Source organism: Labeo rohita, chromosome 4 (genome assembly GCF_022985175.1).
Source record: "Labeo rohita strain BAU-BD-2019 chromosome 4, IGBB_LRoh.1.0, whole genome shotgun sequence".
Taxonomy (NCBI): domain Eukaryota; kingdom Metazoa; phylum Chordata; class Actinopteri; order Cypriniformes; family Cyprinidae; genus Labeo; species Labeo rohita.
The window spans coordinates 32006240-32022847 of record NC_066872.1 but is presented as its reverse complement, the minus strand read 5'-3'; the positions used below and the strand labels follow the sequence as shown (position 1 = coordinate 32022847).

General features: G+C 39.4%; 2 protein-coding genes across 4 annotated transcripts; one reads left to right on the top strand and one right to left on the bottom strand.

The window, feature by feature from the left end:
- Positions 1–694: 694 nt before the first annotated feature.
- pmch (pro-melanin-concentrating hormone) lies at positions 695–2841 on the top strand. 3 transcript variants are annotated; one of them, XM_051106989.1, is made up of 3 exons: positions 695–985; positions 1616–1784; positions 2697–2841. In XM_051106989.1, the coding sequence occupies exons 1-3, from the start codon at positions 740–742 to the stop codon at positions 2744–2746; spliced, it is 465 nt and encodes a 154-aa protein (XP_050962946.1). In that variant the 5' UTR covers positions 695–739; the 3' UTR covers positions 2747–2841. The 3 variants fall into 3 exon arrangements, with proteins under 3 accessions (XP_050962946.1, XP_050962945.1, XP_050962947.1); XM_051106988.1 differs by having other exon boundaries at positions 1613–1784; XM_051106990.1 differs by having other exon boundaries at positions 1613–1766; positions 2697–2787.
- Positions 2839–16395, bottom strand: parpbp (PARP1 binding protein). The gene is made up of 11 exons (XM_051106987.1): positions 16285–16395; positions 15890–16061; positions 15435–15668; positions 15233–15343; positions 14133–14303; positions 13881–14035; positions 10080–10257; positions 9815–9996; positions 8714–8795; positions 4316–4502; positions 2839–3537 (listed from the first exon to the last, which is right to left on the bottom strand). The coding sequence occupies exons 2-11, from the start codon at positions 16037–16039 to the stop codon at positions 3233–3235; spliced, it is 1755 nt and encodes a 584-aa protein (XP_050962944.1). The 5' UTR covers positions 16040–16061; positions 16285–16395; the 3' UTR covers positions 2839–3232.
- Between the last annotated feature and the right edge of the window lie 213 nt (positions 16396–16608).

Below are 16608 nucleotides of genomic sequence, written 5' to 3'. Positions count from 1 at the left end.
GAAAGCAAATGACTCTTATGAAATGGTTCTTTTTAATGAATGAGTAAAAAGATTGAACCAGACACATCATTTCAATAGGAATTGAACTAGAATTGAACTCTACACGTAGGTAGATCTTCAGGAACAAGATTGGGCACCCCTGGTCTAATGAAATGACTTATAATCCAGCTCTGACCTATAAACAAAAAAAGTACATGAAGATAATAGACGATACCGTGAGGAGGCGGCACCAAGGGAATTGGAGTCATCTGATGGATGACGATGTCTCACAACAGGTATTCTTCCTTCTTTGAGACCCATTACTTTTATATTGTGAACATTTCCACTGGATTATTACCATTGGTCGGACAAAACGTAACCTCGACACACAACCTCTGACCCGCTGCATGAGCTCAATAAACTCAGTTATGGCAGGGGGTAGGAAAGCTATATTGGAAGGGGATGCCCTTTCTCCTGATTCACTGACGAATGTTATTTGGCCTTTTACAAAACCACAGTGGGGTCTTTTAGAAAAATGAAAACCATTCAAAATATAATCCTCCAGCTTTAAAACATCTCTGTGGATGGGCATCCACCTCATGTCAAGGTGAATGACATTCACCAAAGGAGAGCCACGGAGTCATCACGGACAACTCATCATCATCATCTTAAGACACTATAAAAGCACACATCTGATTCTCAGTGGACATGCGAGTGCAAAGCCAGGTTCCAAGCAAATCAACCATCATCATCCAAGATAATGGCATCTTCCTACACGGTCATCTTTGCACTTGCACTTTTAGTTGAGTTGACTACTCGCTCAACAACAGCTTTGCCCAAAATTAAGATGGACGAAGAACGTACAGACCAAGACGGAGTGGTGTCGATAGCAGGAGAAGACGGCGACAGCGAAATGGGACCTGGGCAGCTCACCTTCAGAAGACCCCACATCATAGAAGGCAGACTGGTGGACGAAGACGGGACAAAACGCATCTTCATACTTGCCGTAAGTGTTTGCGTGTTTACTTTATTTTCTGTTACTTCAGGTAAAAACCAGAGATTCCATGATTGTATCTGCCAACATTTACATGAAAGCTTTAGTCAGATTAAAGCAAGAAATCGTACCAATCCAATTTAGCTGATGTGGTATGATTCAGATGACCTTTCTACAGGTATCAAACAGAGCTTTCTCAATTCAAGGCTGAATTGTCCTCACATTGCTACAATTATCAGTGCAGTAATGGAACAGTCGGAGAGGACTGTGGGAAGGACACGGTCGCAAGAGGGGAAATGGAATCTATGGATAAAAGGGCCCACGGTGATATTGTGAAAATTGGCTAAGCGAGGCATGGGAAACTTTGTCGCAATTTGACACATTTCTTCCATGTGGGGCTCCATGTGCCGGCTTTGCTCCAGTAGTTAGGGAGCAGTTATAGAGAGGGATCTTGAGGCTGCCCTTGGGTGTGTGTTGTTCAAATTAACTTAAACATCTCCAGGTGTGGTTTCAGACTTAAATACAGCAGGAAAAATGCCTGTAGAGGGAGCAATGTTTTGGGTTTAGCTTGGGCTGCTTCTGTTCAAGTGGCTGTCCTGCGTTCTGATGTGCTGACTAAAAATGCTTTCCCATTTCCAGCAGGACACAGGAGTAAAAGGGTCTCTTGGGAGGGAAGCAAACCTTGCCTATTCAAGAGCCTTCCCTGTGCTGCCGCCACGTGGGATGGACCATGCTCTGGATGGTTTCAACATGAGGGATGAGCGACGTAGCACAGATGATGTCATTCCCATGGGTAGGAGAGATATAGACAGTAAGCACTGCCAAGTTTCTTATCTTCTGCCTCTCCATCCTCTTATATAGCCATGGAAGTAGACTGATATGCTTGAGTACTACTTTACATTTTAAATCATTTTACATAAGCATAGTTGACAATCTAAAAACAATTTACCCGGTTATGGACTGGTCATCCATCGTGGGACAGGCTCTAGCATTATTGTTTTTAGGTGGAATATTACCATACTGAGAAGACACTTTCTTAGAAAACCAAGGAGTTTAAAAACCCTGACATCCATAACTTTCTGAAAACTAAAGAAATAGAGCCAGACTATGATGGTTTGCTGGTCTTATGTGGTCCAAGCTGGTCTCCCAATCGAAAAAAGTGTTCAAAAAACCCTCTACGACTGGCAAATCAGACCAGCAAACCAGCTTTGGTTGTTTTAAAGTGGTAGTTCACCCAAAAATTAAAATTGTGTCATTAATTACATACCCGCATGTCGTTCCAAACCTGTAAGACCTTCGTTCAGCTTCGGAACAATTAAAGGTATTTTTGATGAAATCCGAGAGATTTCTGACCCTGTGTAAACTTTATTCAACAATTTCTATTCTCATAGCTTCATAAAATTAAGGTTGAACCAATGATGTCTCATGGACTATTTTAACGATGTTCTTACTACTTTTCTGGTCCTTGAATGGGTCAGTTGTGTTGCTGTCTATGCAGGGTCAGAAAGCTCTCAGATTTCATGAAAAATGTTAATCTGTGTTCCAAAAATAAACAAAGGTCTTGAAACGCCATGAGGTTGAGTAATTAATGGCAGAATTTTCATTTTTAGGTGAACTCTTTCTTTAATCTTTGTTTCATCAGGGAATACACCAGTGAGTTAACAAGTAGCTTTCCAGTTACATTAAATGCTAAATTTTTTTGCTCTTCCTGTTCTCTTCGCAGTGCTGAGGTGCATGATAGGAAGAGTATACAGGCCCTGCTGGCAAGCTTGAAAACGGAGCAGCTGACAAAGCACCTGCATGATTTTCTCAGCTCTCAGCTGATCCTTCAAGATACTCCAAATATATAAATATGACAAACATACTTGTAGGATTTAAAAAGAACTGAAATAAAAGTTTATTAAAATCTGCAAAGTACGAGTCATGTTTATGGGAAACAGAAAAGCATTAGTCATGAAATGCACTTCGGTCACACAATCCTAAAACAAAATGATAAAGTTCTTTCTAAATCAATCTTCTCCTTTACATCTCAATCATGCACACACACAAATATACATACATACATATCCTGTCAGCAATAATCTGGAGAAGAGTGACTTTACTTGTATTAAAGGCATTTAAAAAGCCATTTCACCCCAAAATAAAAGGTTTAGAACAACATGAGGGCAATTTCAGCTGAGCTACCCCTTTAAATGCATTTTGATAACTAATAAATAAAACCTGACTTCATTGCCAAAACAGCATCATTGGTGATATAAATTACAGTCTGAAAAAGCCGGTGAGTTTTCCCTGACCAGCAATGAGCTTCTTGCCGGCGGCTTTAACGTTCTTTTTCCCCGGGCCTCCGGCGGGAGCCTTGGCAGGGGGTCTTTTCAGAGGGGGCTGATTCTCCTCTCTTCCTTGCTCAGTGCACTCTCTATTGGCGAGCTTTCTCTTTGAGGTCCCGGTTGCTCTTCTGAGCTGTTCTGGCTGGGTCCTCTTCCCACCTGCTCGGTTCCAGGCATTTCCACTATGTTCCCCCAGAGCGGATTGGCCGGGACCTTCACGCCTCAAGTTAGTGGCCTCTGGGTCCACATCCACAGAAAAACAAGAAAGGGGAACAAAAGAAAAACATTGGACTTTGAGAATAAGGTGAAACAATGAGCAGGAATTTAAAAAAAAAAAAAAAAAAAAAAAAAAAAAAAAAAATGAAGGGAGGCCGGAAGGGTAGAAAAGGTTATGATGAAATTGCTGACGTTAGTCTGCACTTTAACAGGCGGTGTGTTTATTTTACAGCGCTGAAACTGAACATTTGTCATGTAACCTGGTGGAGCGAAGCCCGCATTCCCACAGAATATGAGCGAGGGGGGGAGAGGAACGTGTGCTCTTAAGAGTTTTTACAACAGATGTGGGGGCAGCCAGGTTTTATGGGATGGGGAATCGTTTAAAGGTTGATCTTAAGTACCAGTCCCCAAGCAGGGACTGGGCAGGGAGCGAGGCCTGGGCTGTGGAGGTGGACCTGGGCATCTTTCCGACCGTGTGGCGTCAGAAAAAGGGAGCGCTTCTGCGTGTGTGTGCGCAGCAAACAGACCAAGCATGAAGGTTATTCAGTACACTAAGAACTGAGCCCCCTCTTAAGAAAAGAGGAAGCCAAGAAAACACTTAAAACCCCATGAAATAACTTAATCAAAGCAGATTCCTTGTCGATTGGTTGCGGTGGGTGGGACATTCTCATGCTAAAGAGCTTGTGATAGGACATGAATGTGTGGTATCATCATTAATTGATGAAAGGAAGCCAATATGCAAGGACTAAGAGAGAGAAAACTACTTTTGAGTGGTGTCTTTATGTGGCAGAGGCACTACCTTTGAGACTGATGTCCATCTCAGCTGGGTCATGCTCTTCCTCATGTAAAGGGGTGGGTTTTTTGGGTGCAGGGTGCAGACAGGTGGGAAGTTGGCTGGTGCTGGGAAACTCCAACACCCGGTTGAGAGGCAGCTCATCATCCTTGTATGTGCATGCAAACTGAGAACGGATGGTTGGCCGCACAACCTAAAAAAGAAGAAAAAAAAAGAAAGTTATTTTTAAAAATTCACTACATTTTTAAACTGCAACAACAGCTGAAAGAGCAAATATATTAAAATGTTACTCATTGCAGCTACAAAAATAACACTTTTGCTAAAAAAAATAGCAGTGATTTAACACTGATGTCGCATGGACTATTTTAACAATGTCCTTACTTCCTTTTTAGGGTCTATGCAGGGTCAAAGCGTTTGGGATTACATCAAAAATATCTTCATTTGTGCTCTGAAGATGAGCTTAGAAACAACACGAGGGTGAGTAACGTCTGAATTTTCATTTTTGGGTGAACTATCCCTTTAAGTTGGTAAAAGATGAACATTATCATCAAATGATGTGAGACACAGTGGTACTGCAGCACTGGTACAACAGGACAAATGACGGCCCAATCCGTTGTCCAGAAACGCTCTCACACGGTTCCTAGGGTCATCCGGCCATCCTTATTTTCATGCCCTGCTGATATAACTGGGTGGACATGACCACATCTAAAATCTTATGAGAATAAATACAAAAAAAAAAAAAAAAAAAAAAAAAGGATAAATATTGCGGTCCAGAGGCCGGCGTGAGGAGCATGAAAAAAGGAAATGGTAGCTCGCACAGGCGTAGTGAACCTCTAAGGTCTCCAGGGTCTCAGAGAAGCGCTGATCCACCTCTTTCAGGGCCTTTGATCCATCCCTGCTAAGGATTATCAGGATTCAAGGCTCTCTCCCTTCAGGCTAGCCGGCCACAGTAGGAGTGGAATTCAGAAAAGTAAAAAAATAAAAAAAATACTGCAGGCATAGTTGGGTGGGACTGCAAAAGCGTAGAGAAAAATGGGGAGGTGGGTGTATGTAGTGCGGGGAATCAAAGCTTGAGTGCAGCTTTTTCAAAGCGCTTTCTCAAAAGAGCACCTAAAACAACAGTATCGCTCAGACTGGGTGCTTTCGTATAGGAGGCTTATATGGCACGTTGGGCAGCCCTGATTGTAGAGCCTATGAAAAACGGCGACAGGCTGGGTCCACCAACTACTTCCACTGATATGAACGTCATCATAAAGCCCTCAATAAGATGAGGGGTGTGTCTGTGAGTTTGTAAAGCACACAATGAAATAATTCATGGTTGAATAACACCTGTTGTGGGACAAACCTACTGAGCCAGCTGACACAGCACGAGTAGCAGTAATATTACGACCCCATTTACATGTGGTATTACCATCGGATCAAATTTTAAGTGGTCAGTTGAGACACATTAGTGGTCATGGTTTTCGCTTGGTAGTAATGTGTATTAAATAGGTTGAATCATTTTGAGGGGAGGATTTCGAATTATATATTACTGTCTATGTAAGTGTTTTATTGAATGTTGACCCAAGACGCTGGGATAGGTTTTGAGATCCCTGCGAACCTTCATATACCCTAAGTGAGTGTGATGGATGGATCCATATGGATGGACAGATGTATGGAGGGATGTACATATCGATATTGATGGATGGACGTACGTACGATGTACGTATACATATGGGTGGACGTATGTATGGAGGGATGTGCATATGGATATTGATGGATGGACGGACGTACGTATCCATATGGATGGACGCATGTATGGAGGGATGTGCATATGGATATTGATTGATGGACGTATGTATCCACATGGATGGACGCATGTATGGAGGGATGTGCATATCGATATTGATGGATGGATGGACGTACGTATCCATAAGGATGGACGCATGTATGGAGGGATGTGCATATCAATATTAATGGATAGATGGATGGATGGACGCACGTATCCATATGGATGGACAGATGTATGGAGGGATGTGCCTATCGATATTGATGGATGGATGTACATATCCATATTTTTATTTTAATGCATGTTCTTAATTGTTTTATTTAATTTGTCTTTATTTGTTATTATTGTTTGTTCAGAGCAACATGGTAGCATTTTGTCCAAGATAAATTTCCTCTCGGGGACAAATAAAGTTTATCCTTCCTTATATAGATGGACATACATATCCATAAGTATGTATGCATGTATGGAGGGATGTGCAAATCGATACTGATGGATGGACGAATGGACGGTTGGATGTATCCATATGGATGGATGGCTGTATGGAGGGATGTGCATATTGATACTGATGGATGGAAAGATATATGCATACATATGGAAGGATGGATGTATGTACGTACATATCTGTATGGATGGATGAATGGATGGATGTACATATCCATATGGATAGATGAATGGATGGACGGAAGGACGTATCCATATGGATGGACGGCTGTGTGGAGGGATGTGCATTTTGATACTGATGGATGGATGGATAGATATATGCATCCATATGGAAGGATGGATGTACGTACGTACGTACATATTCATATGTATGGATGAATGGATGGATGTACATATCCATGTGGTTGGATGATGTACATATCCATGTGGTTGGATTTACGCATATAGATGTACCCAGATGGATGGATGCACATATCCATATGCATGGATGGATGCATGTATGGATGGATTATTATTATTGTTGTTATTATTATTATTAAAAAAAATAAAAATCATTAGGTTCAAATTGATATTAAATAACTTCTAATACCTCCATAAAAACAATGTTTATTATTAATATTCTATTATTAATTTCTAATCAGTAAAATCGTATGATAAAAAAATAAAATGTTAATATTAAGAAAAAAAGCTTTCATATTTATTATAGGTTTATACTTTAAAATAAATTCAATAATTACATTTTACTATTATTATTAATACTACTATTAATAACATTTTTAATTGTTAATATCTAGAATAAACCTTCAATATTAACATATTCAACTTTTCAATAAATTATATTAAGAACAACAACACTTCAGCCTTCAGTTCAGTTCACTGTCTAATATTAATTTGTAGTGACACTTACGGATGTACTTCAAACATCACAGATTTTGGACCCCATTTACACCTGTACTAAGGACCACCCACTTGAGATTGGGTTACCAGACACAGATCTTAATACCAAAGGCCTGTTAGGAGCGCATTTTTAAAATGGACATTCGTAGCAGGAAATCTACTAATGTGACGTAAAAAATGTACTACCATCTTTTTATATGTATAATACTAGCCCTCAGTGTATCGACTGGGGTTCATTACGAGTTCATTAAATCTTACTACATAACTGTACTCAGAATAATCTCTCTCCGCAGTCTCACTGCTGGAAGAACCTCTTGATCTCTCCCTTTGTGCCAATCGACGTCAGTTTGTGATGAAACCATTGGAGTACGACTGGATAAAGTCATTCTGCAGACAACAGGAAACAATAACCTTTCAAGTTTCCCTTGCTAGCTGAGTAACGCCACTGATATGGCATGTTCAAAGTGAAATTGATGCAGAAAGCTTCCGCCCGTCCAGTTCAGGAAGCGGTGAGCTGCCCGGGGACCATTACCGCTCACTAACACAGGAAGGCGGCCAGAAAGTGGAGGTCTAAAGAGACATCTGCTAGTGCAATCAAATAAAGAAGCCTTTTAACAAAATGTGCCGAGCATACACGTTCACAGAGCAATCACCATTTCTTGTTGGTGAAGATGCCCAGTACTAAAAAAAAAATAATAATAATAAAAATAAAAATGTAACTGCCATTTATCACCACATTTAAAATGTGTGTTAGCAATACAGAGACTAGATAAGGTTAGTTTCAGAAACAAGCTTCTTGACAGACATTTGACAGTTGCTATTCAGGCCATCGTTTCATATTAAGGGATTTATATCTTTCAAGAATTTTATGACCGAACAGTAAAAAAACCTTCTTATAAGGCCAAGAGATAATACTAAATTTTTAGCACATATGAATGTAATCTCTTTTCTCACAGTCCAGTGGGGCATTTTTAATGTTTTCTGGAGAAGACAGGCTTTAATTGTGCAAGCGTGTGCATCACTGCCAGAGGTTATTGGTTAAAGTCTAGAGCGTACTGTACAACACTAAATTTCACACTCAGTGGTTGTTTTTATATAACAGGAAACCTGCTGCACAAGTACCATGCATAAAAAACAGCTGTATAAATTCGCACATTACAAAACAGAGGAAGCAGATGATATAGCTTGTGAACGTGCATTACTAGCTGTCTGTTTTAAAAATCAAGTGTCACGTTCAATTTTTGTTTGACCGCTATTTGAGACTGGGGTCTCTGCTTACAGCCCCGATGATTCTTTACCTTGGACTTGATGTGTTCTTGTTGGCTCAAGACGCGGTTCCGTAAAGGCTTTGGAGAAGATCCCGTGGGAGCTTCTGGAGATCTATAGGTACAAAATGGGAGGTGAACAAGCTGAAAATTCAAATATTCAAAATAAAATGTTGAAATGAAATCAAAATGATACAAATGAACAAACAATAAATAAATAAATAATATTGCAACAGACAACAGTTTAATTAGACAGGAAAACATGTTTAAATAAAACATTAGAAAGAAATGGAGAGGAAAATATACAAACATTTCTTACCAACTTTATTATGGAATTACATTTATTATTATTATTATTATTATTATGAATAAATAAATTAATATTTTAAGCGTCTAATTAAGTATTAGTATTATTATACACTTACATTTATTTTTAAAAACATTTATAGCATCTATATCTGTCCTATGACCATAGTTAAAAGGACAGTTATCTCAAAAATGAAAATTCTATTTTTCGATTTTTTTTTTGGCATTTATTTTTGATATGACAGTATAGCAATGATAGGAAATTAAGTCGGTGAGAGAGAGGGAGGTGGGATCGGGAAAGCTACATGAGCCGGGACGCCTGAAGCGCGCCGAAAATTCTGTCATTAATTACTCAGCCTCATGTTGTTTCAAACCTGTAAGAACTTTGTTTATCTTCAAAATACAAATTAAGAAATTTTTGATGAAATCCGAGAGCTTCGTGGTACTCTTGTGAATGTGCGTCGAAGACTGACATAGTAGAGAAGAAATTGTTGAATAAAGCCGTTATTTTTGTTTTCTTTTTGCACAAAAAGTCTTCTCCAAGCTTTATAAAATTCCGTTTGAACCACCGATGTTAATTATTTTAACAATGTATTTACTACCTTTCTGGGCCTTGACCATGTTAGTTGCATTGCTGTCTATGCAGGGTCAGAAAGCTCCCGAATTCCATCAAAAATATCTTAATTTGTGTTCTGCAGATGAAGAAGTTCTTCAGGGTTTGGAATGACATGAGGGCGAGTAATTAGTAACAGAATTACCACGTTTGGGTGAACCATCCCTTTGACAGTTTTACATAAAAACGCCATCAAGCAAGATGATGTAACTCACTTGTAAAGTGTAAGAAGACAAGCTCCAGAGCTGCCATTAAGAACGGCATGATCTTCTGAGAGCAGTTCCGCCTTGTTCCTGCAAGGCGGTGCTAGTGCTTCTTCATCCAAAAGAGTCATTAGTACCTTCACGGTCTCTCTGCCCCCATAGGCTGTGGAGTGGTTAATAGCATACGCTTTGGGCTAAAAAGGAAACATAATGTGTCTTACTAATGAGGTTGGAAAAAAATATTTGGAGAAGACAGAGTACGTCCACTATGTGTTACCCTTGCTGGACTGATTCCTGTGCCAACTGCTGAAAGTGTCTGCATGGCGTGTATTTGACCGATTCTTTCCTTGAGACTTTTGGCTGCATCCTCTGCTGCAAGGTACACTGGGTCTCCATTACTGCGGCCTTTGACTAGAGCAGCTCTAATACTAGACACAAGCTTGGATCCAGCTTCTCTGTTGGAAGAAAACAATGCAATGCATTCAATAAAAACAAAACAGCTATTTTCATATTTTAGTAGTCCGTTTTTTGTAGCCTAAGCTCACATTTTGACCTACAAATCCATGTTTAAAGGGAATATCGGAGGCAAAAATTCACTTTTACATGGTGTTTGCATATGAATGTGTCTTAGCAGTGTGTGGACACAACCTCCCTACAATGATTTAAAAAAAAAAAAAAAAAAAAAAAAACATTTTTTTTTTTAAATCCCCAAAAAACCTAAACAGTCTCAATTATTGAGCCGTTTTGATTTTCTGAGCAGTACGATGTCATATTGCTCAGGCCCCGCCCACAACCGCTGATGGACTGTCCTATAGTCCACCCTCAAGCAGTTGTAGCGACAACAGTGGCTCATAAGCAATGCAGGTGTTTTGTAGTTGGATGTAAAAAAAAAAAAAAAAAAAAAAAGTCTTCATTAATCTTGACATCAGAGCCACTGAGGACACAGTGGATTAGTTTTGTTTTTGATGGTAATGCACCAATAAACACACAAAGAAACGGAAGAAAGGGATGGAGCGAGCAGTAGCTCATTATCATTTAAAGAGACATGCACCGAAACGCCTCACTGTGAACAGAGCTGTTTTTGACAAAGTAAAAAGAGTGCTGTTTTACATGACCATTGAGAAATTAACATTACATGAAGACCATAAAGAATCAAACCAACTTGTGGAAAATGGACATCCAATGTCCCCTTAAAAAACAGCTTTGATTTCTAACATTTAGGTTCTCTATTAGCCAATCTCTCAGGGAAATGAAAAAAAAAAAAAAGAAAACTAATTTAGGTGGTTTAGTTAATGATTCAACAAGAAGCTGCACGGTTTGCAATGTTGTGGGAAATTGCTGTATATTTAACATTCTGAACACATTATTCAGGGATCCCACACATCTTGACCGTTGAATTTCCATGATTTTTCCATAACCTTTCCACTTTGTGATTACCAGATTTTGAAAAGATTTGCTTATGAATCATTCAAACCAATTTCTGAACCGCTTTGGCTTTAAAAAACAATGATTCCCGCACAAATAACTATGGTTTGGAAGCAAGTTTCTGTATGTTTTTAGATCAGCATTTATAACAGATTATTATTACTACTATTATTTACAAAAATATTTTCCAACTAAATGAATAGTTCACATATTCATCTGTATATAATTGTTATTAATGCCAACAATAAGTTATTATTACTAACAAAATCAACAACAGTTGACCACTATGAAAATAAATAAAAATCCCCAGGCCTAAAAAAACTTGTTTTAAAAATACAGTGTTTCCAGGTTTCCCATGACTGCTGGACTCCTGCCTATTATTAATTTGTTAAATGAAGAGGTTTGTTGCAGAAAAATTATTTTGCATGATTAAAATCTAGTGTGACCACTCTATAACTCATGTAAAAATGCGGTCTAGGAGGGTCCAAGAGGTTTTCGTGCCAGACCAGTGCTATTGCTGCACTCCACCTCACTTTATGTGTGAATATATGAAGAGATTAATAAATGTAAACATTTGGGCTGCAGCGGGAAAGAGGCCGCCCTGAATCCCTGACCTTGCTTTTGTGAAAGGGAATTACAGTAACAGAATCATCTGGGAAAACAGATGTTAGCCGTACGAGAGACCCCGATTCCCCCGTAAGCGGTGTTTGTGTGTGGTAATACAGTACTCCATAAGGTGCTGGGAGGTGGGGAACTGCACAGGCAGGGTAGCAGGCCGATGAAAGACCCCTTTTGGCTCGGCGCTCGCACTCTCTCATCGGAGAAAAGAGACGTGGTGGTGAACAGGACCACATGCAGCAGGTTCAAGGCACTTCCATCAAAACTGAAGTTGATGCACATGATGCACTGCAGGAAATGACCTCGCGTCCTCTTTGAATAACTCAATCATCTATTCAATTCAGCTCCATGTGTTGTGCTGCCAAACGTCTAGTGGAGATTTGCTTAGATGTTTTGAAGTGCGACTTATCATGGCAAAATCTCACTGTTATGACGTTTAATCAGAGTTATCAAACTAAGGAGGGACAAAGCCACCATTTGTTGTTCGGCACAACACACTTTGATGTTCCTCAGATAAACATGCTTGAACAATTCAGGCGATTTCATTAATACTGGTGCAGACGTCATTAAAGGTTGCTTTTGAGAAGACTAACATGCGTCGATAGATGGCAGCAGGTAAAAGACGAGAGAATCCGTTTTTAAGATAGGACGAGACCAACAGATCCACAAATACAGATAGCATTTTCTTTGGGCAAAACAAGGTGATAGAAAATCTGTAGTGTAAATCAAAGGCTTCTCTACACTCATCTGGGGTGAGTGCACTAATGATAGGGAAGTCAAGGCTGGGTCATGGCGGTTCTCGCTTTTTCATTTAAAAGCCAATACTCTTAAGTTAACAGAGGATTTGCAACATACAGTGTGCCAAGTTTTTGTATGCAGACCTGAATGACCTGCAACATCAGCCAAAAAGAGCAATATACAACAGGCATGGTGCATGACACGGAATTATGCATCTATTAATGCAATGAACTCAAATGACCCCCCGTTTCTAGTGTTATCAATTAGTGGCAAGGAATATCAGTGATTATTTTTGGCCAATTTGGCTTAAATAAACAAACAAACAAATGTCATCTTGTTTCAAACACAGTGCAGTTACGTAACGAACCATGAAATAATACCTAAATTCACTTCATCATAATTCATAATAACATCTAAAACTTATTATAAATCATTGTGAGAGTGCTTAAAATAAACACTTAAAAGTATGCATGATTTTTTTTTGCAGGACCAAGCATAAATACATACATAAATATAATAACCTGAAAAATAAAAGAATAAATGGTAACACTTTAGTATAGGGAACAATTCTCACTATTAACTACTTGTTAGCATGCCTATTATTAACATATTGGCTTTTTATTAAATCTTAAAATAAAGTGTGACCGAACAAACAACTTTTACAACTACTTTTCACTACTAGTCTTGAATACATTTTTTAATTACTTTTTTGGCCTGTATTGGAACTCTGTATTTCCAGTAAAGGAAAAAAAACCTACAGCTGCTATGTAGACTTAAAGGGATAATTCACCCAAAAAACGAAAATAACCCCAAGTCTCGTCTTGGCTTAATCTCGGAAACTAGAGACTAGAAATTCTAAAGTCTTAAATATGGATATTATTCTTACACAAATGCATCGACTCACTTCAGAAGGCCTTTATTAACTTTCATTGGACTTCATCCATCCAACATTATCTTAAACCCCATTCACTGCCATTATAAAGCTTGGAAGGACATCGTTTAAGGCAACTATGATTGTATTCATCTAAAAAAAGAAAGTCATATTTACCTAGGATGGCTTGAGGGTGAATAAATGGAGTAATTTAATTTTTGGGGCAAATTATCCCTTTAAGACATTTGCTGTGTTCAGAATTGAATACTATGGATATATACTTCCAATACAGGATTAAAATTGTAATATATAATATAATATATAGTTTCAAAGTTGTCCTAAAAACAAAACAAATCCCGTTCTTGGGCAACTTTTTTGATCCACTTTAAATGTTGACTATTGCATGTCTCTCTCATGAAAACTTACCTGGGATTAGGGGTTTCTCCCAAAACTTCTTGACAATGGTCGACAAAATTGAGAAACTCCGATAAACCCTTCACGTGCTTCCTTAAGGGGTGAGACTCAGGTGGGGCGTACCCCTTTCCTCCCAGCTGTATGGCTCTGACAAATGATGTTACTGTCTGAATATACAAAAACAGCATTCACATTAAGGTTAAAAAGACATGTAGTTAAACAAATTTGTGCAAATGTAAATCTATTTGAAAAGTTTAAATTTACCAGAAAGAGAGATGAGGCGCTGTCGCAGGCAGCATGTCTAAGGTCAGTAAAGGCGGTGTGACCCAGAGAGCGATTTGGGTTGTCCAGGGTGTATGCGAGGGCCAGGTCATTCTTAGAGTTCACCAGAAGGCCCAAATAAGAACAGAAAACTCTCCTGACAACTCTTTGTATCTAAGGGAAAAGTTGAACAACACCTTAAGTGGGATAATTGGAAAAGTACTTACAACACATCAACAAATGTTAACCGAAAGGGTAAAATGGTTTGTTTTTAACAGGAACGGTTCATACTCTTCCGTCCTGCTATAATGATGAGTCAGTTAGCTGACTTGGACTCATGTTGTATAGAGGACGGGCTTTTTCCACAGCCCCTTAAGCTTAAACAGGCCAGGCTCATAAACTTCATCACCCCCAGTATTACAGTGGCAAAGCCCAGCGTCTACTCACACATAAATCAGAGCCCAGCAGAGCAGCTGTGAACAGAACTGGGCAAGAGTAGCAGCAGTTTCAACACACTATACAAAGTGCTTTTAAAAACATCCCGTTCTCATTTCACGATTCTGAATATGATATGAAATTCACATTCTTTTGAATAGGAGGCACATGCGAGGGGGTGAAATTTTACAGGAAGCAAATAAAGAAAAGACAGCCAGCAAAACAAATCTAGAATAAGATCTGAACATAAAAGTAATGGAATCAGATCCTTTGCTAAACTCAACCAGCATTGAAGACTGACACGGACGAGAAGAAATTGTTGAATAAATTTGTAATCTTTGTACACAATTATGGTTGAACCTCTGATGTCACATGGACTATTTTAATGATGTCCTTACTACCTTTCTGGGCCTTGAACAAGGTAGTTGTGTTGCCGTCTATGCAGGGCCAGAAAGCTCTCAGATTTCATCAAAAATATCATAATTTGTGGAAGATGAACGAAGGTCTTACAGGTTTGGAACGACAAAAGGCTAGTAATTAATGACAGAAATTTAATTTTTTTTAAGTGCTTTGCTGATATGTTTGTGTTCATCTCATTTGCAGTCATGACGTTGTATTGTGAATAGGAGCCACACACACACAAAAAAAAAAAATCCATCACCATTTACCTGTGGACTAAAAATTCCAGCCTTGTTAGATGGAGTTGCGGGACACACAGGAAGAGGGTCCACTTTCTCCAAATTCTCCTTTTCGCCAATGAGAAACTGAAACAGTTGCATCTAGATATGAAGATAAGACCAAGAACATGCCACAGATTAAAGATCTTTCTGAAAAAAACAACCAAATCTGAGGCCCGCTGGCAGAACTCACAGCGGTTAGGGGCTCCTCAGGGTCCTCATTTATCCGAAGCTCCTTGAACGTAATGAAGACGTCAATCAAGTCCACAGTATTGGTGCGTTTCAAAAAGCAGTCGTACTCTTTTCGGATGAGGTCATAGTTCTGTGGAAGAGGGATATCGTTGTGGGATAACTGGAGCTTATCCAGAAGGAAGTATTTCCAGGCAGCCAAGACTTCACTCAAAGCAACACCAAAGTCCCCACGTTCCTGTCAGGAGGAGAGCAAACACAGGGACGAGCATATTACGCACAACCGCTCCACAGAAAATGTACAGATACAGAACAAAACGTATGATTTAAACTTGCGTGACTCTTTTTCCAACCGTTGCACGTATAAACACATACATTGAGATTGAGAGTGGAGATTTTGTAAGTTTAAGTAATGGCCAGGTTATAGCAAAGATCAAGTTCATAACAATACAACATTACCTTCTTGTTGACCCCAGCCATAACAAGTTGTAGGACCATCAGCATCCCATCAGCCCCTTGGATGGTGGTCCTCTCAGAGTCTAACACCCTGTGACATTCCCTCCTGAAGACCCTGGTCATTGTTCTCAGGCTCTCCTCCATTACCACCATTATTTAACCTTTAGAAAAAAAACTACAAAGGCCAGAAAATTGAACAGGTCAGCAGTGAATTGATTATGAGCAGACAGAACATACATGCAACCCAGCCAGCATCACGTATAGCTTTCCAACTCTACCACTGAGCAAGAACAGAGAGTCCGAAGTCATCAAGCAAATCACTATAATAGTCAGGAACAAGAGGAGCCCCTTTGCACTTTATTAGGAACAGAACCTTCAAACCTCTTAGGTCAACTTACCAGCACTGATATTTAGACGCGTCCTAGGTCTGTAATGCGAAACACATGGGAAAACAGACGCCAGTAAATGTAAGTTATTATAAACTGGTCCGCAGCCTGTAAATTTAAATCCGCAAGTCAGCGCGCCTGGACCAATCACAGAGCGCGATGCGTTAGCCACGCCCCCGCCAAACGGAAACAGGACAGTCCCGTTTTGTTTAAAAACACAGCGCGTATGAGTGTCGATTGCTGACAAGAAAAGAAAGAAAACTCGAGCAGTGATGCGAAGAAAAAAACCCGTTTATATGAGTGCAGGAGGAGTACATATTATTTCATTCATGTCAT

Excerpts from the sequence above, each read along its gene's own strand:
- parpbp (XM_051106987.1), bottom strand. The coding sequence starts at position 16,039 with ATGGTGGTAATGGAGGAGAGCCTGAGAACAATGACCAGGGTCTTCAGG. Across the intron at positions 10,258-13,880 it reads GGAGAAACCCCTAATCCCAG|AGAAGCTGGATCCAAGCTTG; the intron begins GTAAGTTTTCAT and ends TTCTTCCAACAG. Across the intron at positions 3,538-4,315 it reads GATGGACATCAGTCTCAAAG|AGGCCACTAACTTGAGGCGT; the intron begins GTAGTGCCTCTG and ends ATGTGGACCCAG.
- pmch (XM_051106988.1), top strand. The coding sequence starts at position 740 with ATGGCATCTTCCTACACGGTCATCTTTGCACTTGCACTTTTAGTTGAG. Across the intron at positions 986-1,612 it reads AACGCATCTTCATACTTGCC|CAGGACACAGGAGTAAAAGG; the intron begins GTAAGTGTTTGC and ends TCCCATTTCCAG. Across the intron at positions 1,785-2,696 it reads GGGTAGGAGAGATATAGACA|TGCTGAGGTGCATGATAGGA; the intron begins GTAAGCACTGCC and ends TTCTCTTCGCAG.